Source organism: Cibotium barometz, chromosome 12 (genome assembly GCF_041138505.1).
Source record: "Cibotium barometz isolate CiBa-2024 chromosome 12, ASM4113850v1, whole genome shotgun sequence".
NCBI classification, from domain to species: Eukaryota; Viridiplantae; Streptophyta; class Polypodiopsida; order Cyatheales; family Cibotiaceae; genus Cibotium; species Cibotium barometz.
The window spans coordinates 22,651,273-22,672,375 of record NC_141057.1 but is presented as its reverse complement, the minus strand read 5'-3'; the positions used below and the strand labels follow the sequence as shown (position 1 = coordinate 22,672,375).

Here is a 21,103-nt window from a genome sequence, read left to right as displayed (position 1 = left end):
GGAAAGGTGCTAAAAATGAGTCCAAGGGGGGAAAAAGAGTACTTGAATAATTTGATTTACAATTAACTTACATCTATAAAAAGGACTCCCATGTCCCCATTTCAGCATTTAGTCTTTTTTACATTTAGAACAGTCAGCATCCTATGGCCTTGCTAGTTGGAGGAGCCTCTCTGCTTGCTGAGATTTAGGCTGTGTTTAGGTTGTTTTGGGATGCAAAGAGTGGCTGGAATAGGCTAATGTTGAAGGAGGATATTGGGAATGCAAATAGTGGCAGGGGTGGGGGTTTAGAATCTAGATTAAGAAAAAAAATCTTCTGTGTTGGTGGGTTGGGCTGTAATCGAAGAGAGTGTGAGGGTGGTATATGCTTATGCTACTCGACACTTTGGTAAAATTAATGATCACTCTTGTTTCAAGATTTATTTTTTAAATCTAAAAGCAACTCAAGTATTAAGCTAATTTAGGCCTAAAGATCTTTACTCTTGTGATGTTTACAGATGTTTTGGCAAATGGTAATGTGACACTTGAAACTCTCACTATCTTTCGCACACATGAATGGCTGGGAAAGCCCTCTGTTTATTTTAGATGTCAAGGAGAAAAGAAGGTTTACTTGCCTGACGTTGTTGTGAAAGATCAGCAGTATAATTTCATTGGTGAAGAGTCATGGCAGGTAACAATGCATGCGTTTGCATCTGTTTTTTTTTTTTGAAGGAATGTGAATTGTATGGCTGCCAATGGTGTTGCATACTGGCCAATAACAAATTCCCATCATTTTAGCTATTTTATTTCTCAATCAAGGATGCTTTTTAATATTTGTTAGAGAGTACTCTATGCAAATGATAGACAGCTCAATGCTATGCGGGGCCTAGTCTATAAAAATGAAAGGCTCATTACCCTCAGTTGGAGGGAGGTTACATGATGGGCTCAGGGGGGTTAGCGGGTTGGTAGCCAAACTTTATGGTGTAGATGGAAAAGTAGCTTAGACCATATAAAAGGAACAGAACCAAATGTAGATCCTCCCTCAATAAGGTTAGGCATATGGTCAATATAAGTCATGCACAGTGATCATCTCCGCTGGTGGAGTGTGGGCCTCTTCCATGGCCTTGGTGCCACCTGCTACACTAGATGTGCCATGAGATTGTTGATCAAACCCTCTAGAGAATCTCACAGAGAATTCAAGGGACTGGTAGATACCATTGTATGTAAATTGGCCGAAATACAGAGTCTGGCAGATGCATTTCAGCCATTTCAATGGTTTCATGCGGGGTTGGCTTGCCTTTTATAGGATGAATGAATTTCCACCCTCTTTCGTTGGTCTGCTGGTCGCATCATTAGGGGCACTACGTGGCATTGCCTCTCGTTTGATTTAATCAGTGGGAGAAAATATGGTGATGGATGTCTAGTCTAGTGTTACATGCACTAGCGGAAGATATGTGATTAAGGCATACGATCGTGTATTAGCTGAAGATAAGAGAGGACAGAGAGCACCAAAGGCCCCCCACCTTGGTGTATTTTCTTTATAATGAATTGGGAACTAAAACTAAAAATTTGACTTGACTTGAGACTACCTTCTTCCTTGTGGGCCTGATTGATGGCCTGTGAATCTGGGCTGAACAAGGGAATTGCTAATCTGAACAGGTACCATGTTGAAGTAGGTAGCCTTCTGAGCATTGGACTCTTGGATGCTTGTTTTGCAGGGCTGAAGCAAATCATTGATTTGCTTGTGCTCCCTTGCTTAAATTGAAGAATGCTGAATTGCCTTCAATTTTCTTGGATGATTGAGCAGGAAAGAGGAGGGGCCTTTAAATAGGGCAATGTGCCCCTGATTTGCTGGTTGAGCAGGTCATGGGCTGGTCGGTTGGCAAAAAATATCATGTTAACCTTTAATTTGAAAGGTGTGTTGGGTGCCCAGATTTGGCTGGCTCAATTAAGGCTGCTCACCGCCCAGGCGCAAAACGTGTGGCCCAAACACATGCAAACTGCCCACCTTTTGCTTGGCGTGGTCCACGATTGTTGTCTTGTGTTTCATGGTTGCCCTTCTACGTTATGGATTGCCAATGTTGCTGTCCACCTCTTCCTGGTCAAGGAATTTTCTGTCTGGCCCATCTACTTTGATGTTCAATCCCTGGTAGAGTCCTAGACGTCTGGACAACAATTCACCATCAAGTGGGTTACAAAACTGCACGGGATTTTGCACCAAACTACCCAAGTACATATACCAGAGACTGTCCCAGATGCAAACCATATTACAACAGATTACCATGGGTCCTCCCATGAGTACTGAAACCCAATCAAGGAACAGATCATTTCCAGAGAGGAGAAGGCCACCTGCTTCTCCAGCAGGAGAGGAACCCACTTCTGTCTACCTTAAAGCAGCATGTTAAACCCTACCTTCACAAGCCCATCAGATCTGGGCACTCTAAAATCCAACGTCACATGAAGACCATCAATCTGGTGGAAAGCACTCCACCCTGGCTTCTCTTCAAAAAATTCATCTTCCAGAGATGTCCAGCAGCATCAATTTGTCTATAACTTCCTGCAGACAAGTAGGCCAACCATCATCATGCTGCTAACTGAGTGTTACTTTTTGCAAAAAATGTGCAACATCACAGCATCAGCTGTACAACACATGTAGCTATATCACAAGCCTTTCATTGCCCATCACTCACTGTACAGAATATGTATCTATAGTATTTCACATACAAAATCCCTCTGGTGCCCAAGCAATTTGTCTACGTGCCAAAAGAATCCCCACCGGAAAAACACCCATAATACATCTCCATAGAAACAATCGTTACTTCAAGGGAAATTTTCACCAATCGTTACTTCTATATCTGTCCCAATGTCGCTTTTCACCAAGGCAAAGATTTAGACATCCTCCGTAGATGGTTCCGCATGCTCATGAACCGAAAGGGGGGGTGGGGGGCGCAAAAGGAGCTTGTATGCCCTAGAAATTGTGAGCTGATGAAAATGGTTGCATCATCTCTATAATGACCCTCCAAATTGACCTATGATGCAATCCCAAATGACAATGTCTGATTGCTTGAGGAAACGAAAAACACCATGCTCATCAATAACATCCTTCCAAGCACGGAAAGGTTATAGGCCTTCCTTGGCTGGGATAATGCAAGCGGCACTTCAAACACCCTACTCCAATGAATGTTGTCACCATTTGGTCCCTTCACTGACTTTGATCAATGTTTTGAGGAAAGCCCACACACACAGAATGGAACCAAGGTGAAAACGGGGATTTTCCACAGAAGAAGGGAGTAAACTGAAGGATTCACTGGCACGGATAGGCTTGAAAGATGGTCACAAAGCATGAGTATCATGGGATTTTAATCATTTACGTGGCTTATAAGGTTTCTGGGTCAATATGTTCAGACATCATTAAAGTTGGCCGAACATCTTATTATTATTCTGGCCTGGATTCATGGACAAAATCAAAGGCATAAACTTAGGATATGTAGTAGCTACACGAAGGGCTGGTGGAGGCCGCCTACCCTGGTCCTGGAGACAACCTTGACCAGCACTGTCGTCGGGCCGATGGCTAGTGTAATCCACCTGCTTCCCTAAGACAAACTCCGCATGAAGACGCTTGTGGTTGAGGGCCAAATTTGGCTTACAAAGCTTGGGCATGAAGTAAGAGGATGCTAAAAGTGGCTTCCCCAAGCATTTTTAGTTGGCTGACCTGCTTTTTGGGGCTGGGCACAGGCCGACAACAATGTATACTGGCCATACAGGAGCTGATTCTCTCCCTTCTGCGCTGGCCGTAAGGAGCTTATTCTTTCTCTTGCTTTGCTGTCGCCTTTGAACTGGTTGATAGCTGTGTTCTATCTTTGCTGGTTGCCCCAGGCTGATTTTATAGCAGTGTTTTCTCTCCTCTTTCGATTGGTGGCTGCGCACAGAAACTAACAGCACAGCAGCAAAAACCTCTCTTTGCAGGCTGCCCTCCACATAGAAAGGGAAGGACTGGTGTTCTCTCTCTCTCCCTCTTCTGGCCGCCTTCAAGGTGGTGGTTGGAGCTCTAAAGTACTTGCCTCCAAACTGGTCGCCTGCTGGCTGTTTGTTGTTGGTTGTATAGACAGCCGTACACCCACACATGTGACAGCAGCAGCTGGTTTTTCTCTTGCTATCTCTCTCTCTATTCTGGCCGTAGAGCATGCTGATTTGGGACTGTTTTGAGACAGATTTTCGGATAGTTTTTTCTTTGGACTGTTTTGTCTTTGGATCTGTGGGGAAGAGAGCCAGGCCTGAGACTTGTTTATGCTTTGTGGAAGGTTGCTCAGTATATTGTGGAAAATTTTGTGCATGATTGCACCCTCGCCTTGGGTTCTCATAATAAAGAAGTTCCTACGGGGGGACTGGCTTGGGTTCTTGTAAAGCTTCTACATAATAAAGAAGTTCCTATGGGGGGCTGGCTGTTCTGGCTCAGTGTGCTATCTATTTATATTTCTTGTGGCTTCCGACTGTTATTCTCTGTTTGCTATTGAAGTGTCGGTCTTTTGTTCTGGGTCCCCCACCAATTGGTCCACTCTCATGTTTTGGACAGTGTCTTGTGAGCGTGGACTTACTACACAAAGGACGTGAATGGGGATTTTTTCCAAGTTATGATGGGTTGCTAGACACTCTGGAACTCATATGGATCGTGGATTTTCTCATACATGGCTCTTACATAGGATATGTAGATTTCATACAAGGCCTAGAAGGACTATGGATGGTCATAAACTGAAGTAGCATCTTCATGGTGAATTATGCTGGAATGGACTGGCCAGAATTATGATTTAAAGTCTTGGATTCCAAGGATTTAATCATTTATATGGTTTGTAAGTGTATGTGTACACAGTTACTGAAGTTGGGCGGCCAAATATTTAATAATTTATATATGAATACACACCAGGTTGGACTTATTTTGATGTATTGAGGCCAAAACTCAACTATGGGCACCCAGAAAGGCTCCTCATAGAAAAACGAGCTGCTATTTTGGGTATGGAGGCTTCTTTTGTAGGGTGTCTAGCTAAAAGAAGCAAACCTTGGCTTGCTTGGCACTCAGTGTGTAATTTTAATGGCTCTTTTGCTCAGAATTGGGTGTGGGTGGTTGATTTTGAAGGTACAAAGTCGGGTGACTTATTCTCTATTGTTTCCAAAGCTTGGTTCTTGATGCCAGTTGTGTTTCCAAAGTTGGTAGACTACTTTGTGGTGTATTCAAAGCACTTTTGTCGCGAGAAGTGTCAATTTTGGGGTTGATTTCGGAGCAATTCCGAGAACTATTGATTTCGTGGCTGATTTTCTGCATATACACATACTCAAGGCTGATCGACTTGTTGTTCTATCTCTGTGGGGCTGGTCGATTGCTGTTTTGAGCTCAAGGGCTGGTCGACTTGCTTTTACACCATCCCTGTGACATGCGAGGGATTCATCGTAGAAAACAACCTTAGGCTAATACTAAACTTCACTTAATGATACTTAAGAGAGAGACAATGGTGTCCCTGCAATGCAATGCAACTATATTAAATGAATGTGTTTACAATGAGATCTAAACAGATCTATGATGCTGTCCTAAAGAATATCCTTCTCGGGATGAGAGAGATATGCTGAATGCTGATGATGAATGATTGATCCTTCTCAAATGCTGAGGGTCCACCCTTAGATGCCGGCTTTCCTCTATGTAGGAGGTAGGAAGATGAATTGTATGTTGTTGAATATGCTATAATGAACTGCTGAATGAAGATGCTGATCTGTTGTCTTCCCTTTGCTCCCTAGGAAGGAAACGTTGAGAATATGTTGGAACTATCAAATGCCTTTTTGACTGAAATGATGCGATGCCTTTTATATGGGTGAATACTGCTGGCCGGCCAGGTGTAGATGCTGTCGGCTGCTGCAAATATGCCCATGACTGGTGTGTATGCTGAGTCGGCTGAACCTACAGCAGTCGGCCAGCCATCTGGGACTTCACGACCTTATTAAATGCTCTAATAATGCTATTAAATGCTATTAAATGTCATAGTATCTAGTCTATACTATGCATGATGGAGTTGATGGTTTATTTTCTTGTGGATGACTACCATGAGGTTATAAATTGCACTTTCTTATAAGGTGAACTTGGGCATGTTCCCGGATTCATCTAGGTATATATATTAAATGCTTTGTGCTACTGTGGGTGTTGTAGAAGCCCCCCTATACTGCTGGAAATGCTGTCATAAATGATTGAATGCTTGGATGATGCCTGATGATCTTGAATGCTATCTGTTAAATGCTTATGAATGCTCTAATATGGCATGTCACTGGTACACCTAATGGGTGTGCATGTGACAATCCCGAGGCTGGTAGGGTTGCTACAAAGATGCTTTCACACATGTATGGAAAGATGGCAGTGTCTGGAAGCCTGTTGAAGGTTGTATTTTATGTTTTGAGACTGATTTTCAGCCCTTAGGCTGTGTGGATAGCAAACCCTAATTGCGTACAGTGCATGTATGCAAAGGGAAAGATTCTACGGATACCTAGAAGACAATTGAAGGCTGTTTTTGCTGTTTTTAGGACTGTTTTCAGCATGTAGACAGTGTGGGCAGCTAGTAGGGTTCATGAGAAGACCAGGAGTGTCCATGGAGTGAGCCTACAGGTGTTGACAGAACTTGGACATGAAGCTCAAAGTTGCTTTTTGTGGAAAGCAGTGTGCATGGACACACTTATTTATCTTATGTACTTGGAAAACTCCGGTGCTGGTGCAAGACTCATAGGGGGGCTCAAACCTTAGAGTAATTATTGGCCACATGGCAAGCGCTTGGCAAGGGGGTATGTGGTCTAGCATAGAGTCGTGCATGGTTGAGGGATAAGCTATTGAACTTAGGTTTTTTCCCTATTTGAGTCAATACTCTGATAATCTTGTAATTCCTGAAATGTGGGGATTTTAGTTCAGGATCTCCCCTCACCTAGTAACAAGCCCTCAGCACTAGGCTATGTGCCCGTCAGCGAGATGGCCTTTGTTCACTTAGATGATATGCATATTTGCAAACTTTGTAAAATGGACCTATATTTTATGACCTTCCGTATGCAAATGATGGGGAAGTTTAAGATATCTTAGACTGAGGCTCTTGGGACTTCACTCTAGGTCTCCAATCACTTTTGGTACAAAGTCTAGTCTATATATTCTGCTTGAACGCATATGCTTGTCAAATAGAATGTAATGTGAAGATATTATTAGGTACAAGAGCCTATTGTTGTACTGACTTGATTGTGGTTTTGTTTTGAAGCCTTTGACAGTATTGGAGGGTTCAAAGTGCAAACGATGTGGTCTATATGAAGAAGATCAACTCAAGCGTGATGATGTTTTTGATGAATGGGAATTATGCCCAATCAATTTCAGCTCTGAACGTGAGGGGCGTTACAATCATTTCAAGGAAAAAGAGCTCAATATAACATTTCTGTGTCCTCATTGCCACCCGTCAGATGCAAGTATGATTATCATCTCTCCTATTTTTACTTCTGAATCAAATTGTCTACTTTTGTCTGTGTGTTTCTTGTTTCTAATGCCCAAAAACTGATGTCATTTTTATGTTGCTGTCTTTTCTTTTCCACTGAATGAATAATCCTCCATATGGCATAGGCTTTGGAAACAATTTTTCTTCTTGCTGTACAATAGTTGTTTTGAGCACCTTGCTTGATTAGAAGATTGTGAGAGAAGCAAGAAAGTAGGACATAAATAACTAAAGCAAGGTGGCATATGTCTAGAAAAGATCCTATGGCTATTTTGTAGACCCGTTGTTGGCAGACTAAATAAAGAGACAAGATCGTGGCATCTCTTTTAGGAGACTACTGCTTTCACAGTGCTTTGCAGAAACCCTGGTTTATGGAAAAAAAAGCTCAAGGAAAGAAAACTAACCTTGATCGTCAGGGCTGGCCATACTACACGGCATCTCTTTTAGGAAACTACTTCTTTCAGAGTGCTTTGCAGGAACCCTAGCATATGGTTTGTCTCTAATGAGTCCAAAAAAACTCAAGGAGAGCAAACTAACCTTGATTGTCAGGGCTGGCCATACTTAATACATACTTCTTTGCAAGGTCCTCGACTCTTGACAATCAAACCCTGAAGCCACTTATGCATCAAAGCAACAGACAAGGCCCTTGTCTTCACTGAGACTTAAACTCTGTCTGAGGTGGAATTGAAGGGAGCACCGAGGCTGTGTTTCAACCTCTTAGACCTAGAATTTCGAAGTACATAAATTTTTTTTTGGGAGTTCTGTTAGGATAGTGTTTTCTCACTAGACATAGGATTTTAAGATACATAAGGTATTTGGAAGTTCAGACCAGTGAATGAACAAAAAAAGGTGCTGCTTTTTGCTTCTAAGGAATTAGTATACATTAAGAGACTAGAGTGGGTGGCAACACCAAAGCAGAGATCCAATTGATCATTGTCTCCAAGTTTATGACACGGAAGCATAAATTTAACAGTTCCTGTAAGCTCATTGCCTTAAACAAAGGTATGCAACCCAATTGACCCTAATTTTTCTGATTTGCTTCAATTTCATAAATCCCAAATCCAAGCTTCATATAGGGCTTTCTTCTCTATTCCTCTCCCATCCACGACTCAGCCTTGCACTTCTGTCACAAAACCCCCCTTTTGGGCTCCAGATTCCTTGCCAGACTCAATTTCCTCTTGCCCATTGGGTGCCATGTGGCCAACGTCTTTTCTAAGGTTAAACCCTTTTGGTCCTTAACCCATTGACACGACAATTTATTCAATCCTTTTCACATTGGCCATCTCACCCGGTGGCCTAGCCCTATTTATGCACGTGCTCTCAAGGGAAATTCCATTAATACAGGACATGTAACAGTTCCTTTCCTAGGAAACATTTACATCCTGGGAAACAACATTAAGGAATTTCCTTTTTAAACTGCTAACTTCTCTCATACTTGATTCCTTAGAAACTCAAATTCACGAAACTATCTTCTAGCCACTTGGAAAGATAAGCGAGATTACCTTCAAACTATATATGCCAAAAGGATGTATAGCACATCAATGTTGCATGTAAGTTGCTTATGAAGAAAACTAGATGATCAAGATAATTTGGTAGATCATGAAACCCTTAACAGATTTTTGATGTGGAAACTAACCATGCTTAGAATATCTGGTAAAGTGGAGGGATAGGCAAGAGACAAGCTTAATCCTTAAAAACGACTTCTTTATTCCCATTGTATCTCACATATAGATTAATAAAGCAATGAAAAAGGTTTTTTACGTGTACTTGGTTTTTGTTTGTGATAATGTTGAACATAGTAATCATGGTTGTTTTCGTACGCCGTACGATAGCTTATCGTACGGAATGTTGTACAGCACGATACCGTAGGGTCTAGATTCCGACCATTGCCACCTGTGCAAAGTAGCCGTTTGCGATTGTTTTTTGACCATTTTCGACCGTTTGGATGTCCGTTTGGGCCTTGTCATATATGATATATGATATATATTATATACCATGGCCCATATGCATAGCCTCTACCATATAAGGCTCAAGCCTCCTTCTCCATGCCTTCAAGCTCCTTTTCCATGCCTTCAAGCTCTAAGGCTTAAGGCTTAAGCTCTCAAGCCTTTGAGCGCATTATCACTTGTAGGTCAATGTGGGCGAGTTCAAGCTCACAAGCGACTCTATCGAGAGTGTCCACAAGGAGGTACATGAGGAGGAGGAGAGATTGTATGCGGAGCTTGAGGAGATTGATCGACGAGTTTCTCGTACTCGTCGTGGGCGTGCAACAACTACTAGGTCGAGTAGGTACTCGCAGATGCACCTTTCATCTCGGCTCGAGTAGCACAGTGTAAACCTACACACGACGAGGTTCCGGTAGTTCTTCCTCCGTTCCTGCAATTGAGGACGCTCTGATTGCCTTGTCATAGGACATTAGAGAGTCCGAGTTTGATGACAAGGGCAATATCCTTAGCGAAGGTGACTTCTGCGAGCGCTCTGATGGGCACTCTTTTGTACACCACTTGTACTTACTACTACTTGCGCCTAGAGCGCCTCGCATTGTATGACTTAGCCTATGATGATTCATCTATGTATGTTTTCAACTTGGGTTTAATGGAATTTTGGTTTGTGTCATGTGACAACTTGTCTTCATTCCTTGCAACTGCCAACGCGCTCTGATTGTCAGTAAAGATATAAGTGGAGGATGGTTGTTTGGCACTCAAATTAGCCAAAAGGTGTTTGAGCCAAACACACTCAATTGTCGCTGTAAAAGTTGCCTTGTACTCAGCTTCACAGCTTGAAGGGGCCATTGTGGATTGCTTCTTGTTGAGCCATGATATGTATGAATCACCAAGATGCAAAAACCGCTAGTAGACACCCTGGTGTCGTAACCAATTGAAATCATTGAAGGCATGTGGTTATGTGTATGGCTCAGACGCCTTTTGGCAGATCTTAGTGTTGGACAACAGTCCTCCACTCCTATCTACACAGACTATGGTCACTCCACGGGGGTTTGTAGACATCTATGTTATGGGAAGTGGTGTGTGAACACTCTTGGACTAGCTAGGACACTATTTCCGGAAACGTTGAAGGGAGGCTAGGCTCTGGCGGAGACTTCTCTCCTAGTCTCTACACTCTGCTAGCTTGGCGTAAGCTACCTCTCTCGGATATGCAGAGGCTTTGCTAACTATCATGTTGCCAAGCTTTCTTTGCAGGAATATGGCAATTGTGCAATAGACCAACAATAATTGACCATTAAGAGGATGGGCTGTTTTAGAACATTTCAAAATGCGTGAAATGTTGGAGATGCAATCCACACTTCTAGAGAGAACCAACTCACGTGGTGAGATTGGGTTTGAATCTTGGCAAGTTGAGGTTTCTACAAATTGGATTACGGAGGTCACCTAACACCTTAAGGTTTTGGGGTCTGGATGGCTAGACCAATTTGTGGAACACCTGAGTTAAGCGCGCTTGCCCAGGAACACAACTGGGATGGGTGACCTCTTGGGAAGTGGGAGGATCCATGTTTCCAACATGGTATCAGAGCCTAGGTACTGTCAAAGGTTGCAATTGGCTAATTTCAGTGTATTCTTACACAAGGCTGATTTTGCATGAGCCACCTGCATCCTAGTTTCCCCCATATACCATCTACCATAATCCTGAATGATAGCTTGCATGTGCATCACAAGAACCATACCAAGAAACATCTAAATCCTCTCTCATGTGAAGCATAAGAGAGATGGGCAACGGCATTTACTATCTATATAAAGGGAGCATGCGATAGATACCTGTTATTACCATCAGTAACCTTCTATCATGCAAAGCACGATCATGGATCGACATACCAAAATATAACCTAAGCCATATAGGCGCATGATCCGAAAGCCTCAATGTACAATCAATCCACATTTTTTTTTGGGAAAAAGATTCTTCCATTAGTTACCGATAAAACAACTAACATGGCTAAGTACAAATCCGTCTCCATAGGGAAATGCAAGTCAAGATGAACAAAGGGGAGGATGCACTTTTCCTCCGGCTGGCCGTTCTAGGAGGAGCAAGTTATCTCATACAATGGGCGGAGGAGGAAATAACCATATAGGTGGTTTGTAATGCCAAGTGGGCTCGCCACTAGTATCTGTAAGAAAAGGACCGTGCCGCAAGATCCTGAGGAAGGCCCCCTGCCGCTTCCTCATGTGGTCTGGGCCACCGTGAAGGTGCTCCCATTGACCTGTGACCTTGAGGGTATGAATGATATGGAGGTAGATGCTCCAGATACACTCCGTTGGTGGGGTGAGGGTGCCTTCGATGGCTTCGCTGCATCGAGCTCTCCATATATGCCGCGCGGCTATACTATTGCAAATCTCCCATCTTTGGCTAGAACTTGGGGTCCAACAACCAGTAGGCGGAACTCGAACTGGCACAGTGGAAATACAAAGGTGAGAGACTTATAGGGCTAGTCCACACCTTCCTCCTCATACAGCATGACGATTGCAGCTTGAGTGGCCCAAGCAATAGTGTCCCACGTAACAATACGAGCGGGAGCCCAATCCATAGAGAAAATGCATAGGATCCTCTGCCACACCTGCGAGGCCTTTGGGCAATCCCAAAGGCAGTGACACTGAGACCCCTAGCGATGGCCACACCTTTGACACAATGTTGGTTTGAATGTAACTATTTGGTCCTCCTAGCTCTATTTCACATCATGAAAACCCGGACACTAGACAGGTGGAAGAAGACATGGGAACAGGGTTCATAAGGTCAAAAAGGAGGAAAAAGCAAAAAGTCAAACAAGGTTGACTGCGAGCCAAAGGGCACCATTGGAAAGAGGAGACGGAGCCGGACCAAAAAGCTAAAAGGCGCTTTCTCAAAAAGAAGCTCTAAGGCCAAAAACCAAGGCCTTAAAGCCATAAAAGCAAAGCATAAAAAGGCAAAGCAAAGCTTTTTGGCAAAAAGCAAGGCCCCCTCCCCAAGAATAAAAGAAGCTAGAGCCTTCTTGTTTTGGGCATCAAGCTTGTGGAGAGCAAGGAGACCCTCATCTTCATCCACTCGTTGCCGCCGCTCAACCCCTAGCTCAGCCACCCTAGAGCTGCCACCCAGCCTCCGCCCAGTTGCCCATCTTTGGAATCTTGGACATGGAAGCGTGAACTTGGACGTATAACTTGGGCATGAAGCTTGGACATGAATATAGACCTTAGACATGGACCTTGGACATGAACATGGAACTTGGACATAGAGCTTGGACATGGAACATGAAACTTGGACATGAACATAGAGCTTGGACATGGAACATAGAGCTTAGACATGGAGCGTGGACATGAACATAGAACTTGGACATAGAGCTTGGACATGAACATGGAACTTGGACATAGAGATTGGACATGGAGCAGAGAGCTTAGACATGGAGCTTGGATTTTGGACCTGGATCTAGACTTGGATTTGATTTGGATTTGGACTTGGATATGGAATTGGACTTGGATATGGACTTGAACTTGGATTTGGATTCATTGGATTTGGATATTGGATCTGATACTAGCCTGGTGAGAGATACTTGTGGGTCATCCCTGTGGTGTGCTTGGCATCAGAGATCTCGTGTCTCGACATCGACATCGACTTGGATATCCTACATCGGCATATCTGTTTGTTTTGTATTCATTGATTGTATTGATCCTGGCTAGTGTGCCTGTGGATTATTCCTTAATAAATTCTTGAAAGAGGGCATGGCTTGTTTCCGCCTCAGTGTGGTGTACTGTGCAAGATCCCTATTCCCTTCTCTGTAAATCAGCACATTAGTTTTGTAGTTCCTGGTGAGGAACATAAAGTATGCAGGTTACACAAAGCCTTGTATGGGTTAAAGCAAGCTCCAAGAGCTTGGTACGATAAGGTACATGCTCATCTAACCAGCCAAGGTTATGAGAATAGTCCAGCTGAAAGCACATTGTATGTGAAGAAAACCAATGCCGATATATTCTCTGTCATCTTGTATGCAGATGACATGCTCATTACAGGTACTAGCAAAGCACAAATTTCAGATTTCAAAGCTGAATTTGATATGTTAGATTTGGGACCTTTACACTACTATCTCGGCATACAGTTTATGCATACAGATGATGGCATTGTTATGTAGCAAACTAAGTACATAAAAAGTTTGCTAAAAAGGTTTCACATGGATGAATGTAAGCCCATTTCTACTCTAGTAGAACCAAGTGTACGGCTTACTATGCATGATATTGGAGAGTCTTTTGAGGCCGTTGCATGTTACATTGGTATCAGATTCAACTTGTCCACACACATTGCATCCTAGCGTGAGAGCATTCTTGGATGGTCATACTTTGCTCCGGCTTGACCACTGACTTCAGTAACATGTCCATAGAGGAGAGTACACATCAATAGGAAGACATCTCCCCCAAAGGAGACCTTACTCTTCCTCCTACTACAGATACGATAGCTCTACTCCGAGCAGAGAACTAGCTTCTTATGGAGCGTCTCCAACTCTTGGAGGCAACAATAGAAGTCGTTACCCTCTTCTTTCAGATGGAACAACAAAGACGAGAGGATGAAGCTAGACGGTGAGAAGAAAAAGCAGACAGACAGGACTATGAGGAAGTCCAATGTAGGCTTGAAGAAGACTGGCGTAAGGCTGAACTCGTTGCTCGGGAGCACCAACAAGAGCTCGATTGAGAGCGCATGTTACTCGAACACCAACGGGAAAATGAGGCCTTGCATCTGAAATATCTGCACCTCTCTTCAGTTTCCCCAACCATAGGTGCCACCAGCCAGAATCCCGCGACACGACAACCGTCATCCGAATTTTAGTAAGTATGATCATTTAGTTGTCAACAAATTTATTCATCAATTTAATGCTTATTTTTCATTGGCAAAGCTAACAGATCCTCAAGACAAAATCCATGTAGCGGCTCCCCACCTCACAGGTGAGGCAGTCACTTGGTGGCAGCATTAGTCTAGTTTCCATACAGACCACATCATAGGTGTCATAGCTTTTCGCTAGGATACCTTTGTCCATGACCTTAAGACCAGATTTCTCCCTCCCCAGTATTTGACCAACCTGGTAGATTAGTTCTATGGACTCAGACAGAATGGGTCACCCATGCTTCAGTTTTCTGGTAAGGTTATAACTTTAGCACAACAGTTAGGGTTACCTGAGTAGGCCAAGATGAATCAATTCATTCGTGGATTAGATCCTAACATCCGGTTCATAGTTCGTAACTTTGAATCCAGCACATATGACCGGGCTTTGATTCTAGCTCAAAATAAAGAAATGAAGATGAATGGAGGCAAGCCCAAGCAACTGCAGTCTAGTACCAAATCCAAGTATCAGCAATCTGCTCGCAGCCGGGGAAAGGTAATGCCTCTTCTAAAGACACTAGGAAGGACAACAGTTCTGGCTCTAGTTCAAAGGGGGTAAGAAGCATAAGGAATCCAAACCTAAGGAAACCCTGTAGGAAAAGGCTAAAGCAGGCATCACTGGAGGCTATCCTCCTCCAGAGGAGCAAAGGAAGTACCAGTCAGAGAACAAATACTTTTTTTGTCATACCATTGGGGCATGGTTAGAAGGATTGCCAGAAATGGCAAACGGAGCAAGCCTCCAAACCACCTTCTTCCACAGTACACAGGAGGGAGTGCATGCCACGCATCTTGGATGCACGGAAGGCAGGGAAATGTGCAGTGTCCAGAGATGGGAGGGTAATCGTCACCGAGCGACGTGCCCAATGACGGTGTGAGACCTATGAGACCAAACTAGAGATTGCAGTTTGGAATTGCAATGGCGCCTTGTGGACAGATGTAGGTTTGTTCGAGGAGACATTTAGAGGGAGAGACTTGGTCTTATACACAGAGACACATCAATGCTAGGGGAGTCGGCTTCTAGATGTGAGAGGATACAGATGGGAATCTATTCACCGCCCACAACCACGCACAGTACGGGGTACCCGGGGTTCGGGAGGGGTGGCTTTACTATACAGGGAGGAGCTTCAGCAGGTGATTGGGTGGGATTAGGTTGCATGGTTCTTGTGGGTGAGGATCCAGACAGAGGTCACAGGACATCTACCTTGCATAGCAGCTATAAAACACGTTTTTTATATATTGGACGCGACGGGACGTTTTTTATAATAAAAAAACTCCAATTGATAAAAAACGTGATTTTTTTTAATTTTTTTTCAAAAAAAACGTAAAAAACGTTTTTTAAAAATAAAAAACGTTTTTTATTTAAAAAACGTTTTTTATTTAAAAAACGTGAGTTTTTTTATCATTAATAAAAAACTTGCTGAATGTTTTTTTTTTCTAATACATACATTAATAAAAACCTTTTTTAATGCTTTTCATGTATGTATGCATGTTATCACCTATATGTATATATACATATATGAGTATATACATATATATATATATATATATATATATATATATATATATATATATATATATATATATATATATATATAAAACCTTTTTTGATGTTTTTCATGTATGTATGCATGTTAACACCTATGTCTATATGTACATATATTTGTATATGCACATGTGTATATATACATGTGTGTGTGTGTGTGTGTGTGTGTGTGTACATATATGTATGTACACACACACACGCGCTCGCGCGCACACACACACACACACACACACACACATATATATATATATATATATATATGTATGTATGTATGTATGTATGTATGTATGTATGTATGTATGTATGTATGTACACACACACACACACACACACACACACATATATATATATATATATGTATATATGTATGTATGTATGTATGTATGTATATGTATATGTGTGTGTGTGTGTGTATGTGTGTGTGTGTGTGTGTGTATGTATGTATGTATGTATGTATGTACATACATTATATATATATATATATATAATGTATGTACATACATACATACATACATACATACACACACACACACACACACACACACACACACACACGTTTTTTATTATTAAAAAAAATGGCGTTTTTTATTTTGGCTTGATAAAAACGACGTATTATACACGTATTATACTTTGCCGTATTATACGTCCCGTCTTGTACCTGGCTGCTATGCTACCTTGCAGTGTGCTACTTTCCACCCTCCACTTCTAAATATGCCACCCATGGAGAGTCCCAATACCTGCCCCTTTATGATGACATTATGAAGTTTTCCAGTCTAGGGGACATCCTCCTGGTTGGAGACTCGCACCGCATGTGCACAGGTACCCTTCTTTGAGATAGATGATCCCATGTACCAGGAGACTAACATGGTGGGTACGGATCTGGAACATGGCCCGGCTCCAACACCTTCACCTCCTACCCCTTCGGACATGGAGCCAGTACAGTGGACTATCTAATGGGATCCCTCTCTCTGATCCCATTCATTCCGGAGTTTACCATCTCGCCTCGCCCCATCGGTGTTGCAGCCGACCATGCATACCTGGCCTTCTCCCTCACATGCTGATACACCACCCAACCACTTGCTTTGCCCGTCACCGCCCGTACCACTTCACTAGAGAGACCTCTTCCATCTATTTTGATCACGTCTACCACATCCTCTCCAACCTTGACCACCACATCCCACTTGATGAGCTTACCACACAACTCGCAGCCACCCTCCATACATCCGCTGCAGCCGCCTTCCCGCACTCCAGAGCCACCCCTACATCACCAGGACATAATAGTTGCTGGTACGACGAGGAATGTCGTGATACCCAAGTCCGTCTACATCGAGAGGTGGTGCTAGGATCCACCACTCACCAGCAGGCGTGAGTGATCTTCCGACGTCTCACACAGAGGAAGAAGAGAGCCTACCTAGCCAGGCTTGAGCAGGAGCTATACCAGCTATTTCTTGGGAGGGATGCAAGGAGGCTTGGAGGATCTTCTACGATCATCGCCTGCAAAATTTGATTACTTCACCTTGCACCTGGCACACCTATGCCACCTCTCTCTACCATGCCCCCAAGCAGCCACCTGTCTCCCATATGCCCAAACCTCATCCCCCACACTCTTCCTTCTTTCACCTATGCCACCTCTCTCTACTATTGACAGGATGTAGATTGGGAGAGCACATGATCATGATGGACTCCTCACCAAGCATTTCTCTCATGCTAGGGACATGCTAGCCCCTTTATTGGTTCACATATTTAACAGGGCTCTATGTGAGGGATTCCGCGCCAGCTGGTGATCGAATACTATTGTACCTATCTTGAAAGCAGGTGACCCCATGGACCCCAACAAGTGGTCTTGTACAAAGATCACCTCCTATGCTTGATAGAGGATGGTTTCATCATCCGCCCATGCTACATGGACACACACCTATCTTTTGGGGTGAGACGTGCGATCGGCCAAATCCGCACCTCGTCCCACCAGTTGAGAGTGAAGATTGCCAGATATGGGCCTAGGGCGGCTGCACCAGAGGAAAGGATATGCCAGCTCTGTCACACAGAGCTCGAGACAGAGGATCATTACATATGCCGATGCCTTGTATACTATGAGATTCGGGGGAGGTTCCACTGCCTCTTCTGAGCTGGGTTTGGACCACTTTCCAGGATCATGGGCTTCCCGGATTAGAGATGCCGGGGACTTTTTCTTCTAGAGCTCTACAGACACAGGGAGTCCTTAGTGAGATCCAGATCAGCTGCACTTGCTCGAGGACCAGCACAGAGAGCTCTCACTGACTTCTTCCATACTAGCACTCCGAGGGCCGATCCACCCACCATACTTGGACCGCAGGCTAGTGCAGGAGCTTGGCCAAGAGGTGTGACACTCGACAGAGCCATTGAGTTATGTAGAGCTCGACGCCCCAGACCCCCCGTTGCCCACGCCCATGCCCATGCCACCAGAGGGTCCGGGCCATCATCTCCCATCATCGTAGGACCTTTGCGCGCCGGCTCAGTTTTACCACCTTCAGCACCATGTCACAGCAGCCCATGAGCGATGTATTAGGGTGATATGAGAGCTCTCTGCTCATGTACCTAGATCAGATTTTTTAGTTCTAGATTTTTGTTATCTTTCTTTATTACTATTTTGTACCTAGGATGATGTACCTCATGGATATGATGTAACCTTTTGGTCTCATAGGTCATTTTGGCCTTTTGATGACGTTAATACAACTTTCTCTCTTTCTCTCTGTCTCTCTCTCTCTCTCTCACACACACACACACACACACACACACACACACACACGTGTGAAATGGTATGATGAAGGACTATCTGCAGTAGCTTAAGCATATTCCTGTAGCTAGGCAAACCTGGGTTTTTATATTGCATGCATTGTACGTAGGGCAGTGTGTCTTACAAAGTGATTTCTGTGCTCTGTTTGTTTCAGTACCAGGTGATGAACCTGCAGCTGCCAAACACAATGAGGAGAAAAACTCGGGGAAAAAACGTTCTGCCCTAATCGTCATGCTGGTGTTTTTTGGTTCAGTGACTCTTATAGCAATCATTTCTATCGGGTACATGAGGTGGCAAAAAAAGAAGAGGGACGAGCAGCAAGCTCGCTTCATAAAGCTTTTTGAAGACGACGATGATCTGGAGGCGGAACTTGGATTGAGAGATTTATGAGTCATGCTGGCTGGAGGCAATATCCAGCCGTTTGTTACATCCCTAAAGGAAGGCCAAATGTACATTACTTGGTACGGAACCAACTCTACTACCACATTAGCTGTGATGAGCAGGTTTAGGTGAGCATAAAGGCATTAGAGTGGCTGTGGCTTTTGGTGTAGTATCACATGGCATCTCCTGAGTTTTCGTGGTTATCCAATTCATGCACAATTTTGAGGAGACTCACTTTGTACGAAAATTGAGGACGGGCTCAGTGACCTTACATGGCCATGCTGATGGCCGATGCAGGATTCTTATTAGAGGCCCCATGGCATGTGCCTTTATGTAGAAGTAAATGTGTTTCAGATGCATGCAACTTGGTAAGTGAATCCTTGCATATCAATATTGTGTCTTTATGATGAGGATTGGGCCTGGTCTTAGAAGATGACAATGTGTTTTAACACCAGCAGTGAGCAAACAAAGACCTTACTTGAAAACGTGTGAGCAAAACTCCAAAGACAGGAGGATGTAAATGGAAACTCAATTTATATCGTCAATATATATTGTGGAAGTGCATATTCCTTTACTTGAAGCTTTGGTTATGAAAGTACTGATAGCAGCTTACTGTTTTTAGTTTGGCAACACGCCCATGATTTACTTTTTAGAGAGAATCTTAGCTATTTTTTGCATGCTACATGGCAAATAGTTTCTATATAATCACATTTAATATAATCATGTGATGTGGTAAATATAGTGCTATATTATTTTTAAAAATTAATCATACCCATCACTTGACATGACGATCGCACGTCATATGATGGTCATGACCATCAATCACATGACATGCCCATCTCATAAAATGCATGTGATTCATGCCCCCCATCATTCATGCCCATGATTCACGCGTCATCATTTATGTCCATGTGGATCTCTCTCTCTCTCTCTCTCTCTCTCTCTCTCTCTCTCTCTCTGTGCATAAAGTTATTCCATGATAAAGTTATTCCACGGCATTGCATAAATGTATTGTTTTATATTTATTCTATGATAAACTTACTTCATGGATATATATTGTAACAACTTTGGTCCCAGAGATCCTTTGGTCTTTTTTCTTTCTTCCTTTCTATGTAGTATTTCAAAAAAAAAAAAAAAGCGATAGAAAATCACAGAGGAGGTGGAGGGAGGTGTAAGTGGGGGGCACCTTTTGGTTTATGAAATAAAGGAAACGATGACATAGCCATTGAAAACCTTGGTAATACATTAATAAGAGGCCTTAGAAATCTTTCTTAGAGGTTATTGAGGGAAAGGAAAGATGATTTCGTGAGAATTTGCTCGGATTCTATGAAGACTAATAAAATGGAAAATCGAAGAGGGAATGGATGCATAAGTATCTTGAAGAATCGAAGGATCATTCGGGCTTCGCTTATGTTTCTCCCTTCTTGGCATAGTTACCTTCCCCTCTTTTCTTCTCCTTCTCCTTCTCCTCGTCCTCTTGTTGTTGCTCCTTCACCTCCTCTTGCTTCCATCCAAACGATCTCAGATGGCCATGGGGCTTGGAGTTGCTCGAAGTCCCAACAACGGGACTTTTTGTAATCTAATATGGTCCCAGTCACATGATATGGTCAGGTGGTCATTTTGGATTAAGTCATGGGTTTTGACCAACGTGGGCGAGACCTACGTCCACGCTAATGGACTTGACAACTAGAGAACAATGTGTCCCCGGTGTGTTGTCCCCAGCACTTAATTCAATCACATAGCCTACATAAGCATGCATCTTACTTGACAAAGTGCCAAGTCTATAGAATCTATCTCCTAACCATTTGGTCACACTTGGCCCCACCATCATCTAGTGTCTAAACTGGGAACTGTCGGGTGCCCTAGTGCTCACAACAATGGCTACTTCTCATAAAGGGGGCCTTACATAATAGAGCACATCCGCCACTTGCAGAAACAACATGAGGGTGAGCATTGAGCAAATGCTTTTCCAACACCCCCCCCCCTCAGTGTCCACTCGTAGAGTTGAACTACCTCTTCTTGGTCCAATGTCGAGTCGATGAAGATGGTGCTCCAATAAATCTTTCCCTAGCCTTTGTAAAAATGTAT

At 43.3% G+C, this 21,103-nt stretch overlaps 1 protein-coding gene across 1 annotated transcript in view; it reads left to right on the top strand.

Annotated features, from left to right (window-relative positions):
* Window positions 1-19,595, top strand: part of LOC147633183 (uncharacterized) — a 33,729-nt gene extending 14,134 nt beyond the window's left edge. Inside the window, exons 2-4 of the mRNA XM_086806202.1 lie at window positions 495-667; window positions 7,248-7,449; window positions 18,789-19,595. Coding sequence (XP_086662328.1) covers window positions 495-667; window positions 7,248-7,449; window positions 18,789-19,024 — 611 coding nt within the window. The 3' untranslated portion in view covers window positions 19,025-19,595. The remainder of the gene's footprint in view (window positions 1-494; window positions 668-7,247; window positions 7,450-18,788) is intronic.
* Window positions 19,596-21,103: the final 1,508 nt, after the last annotated feature.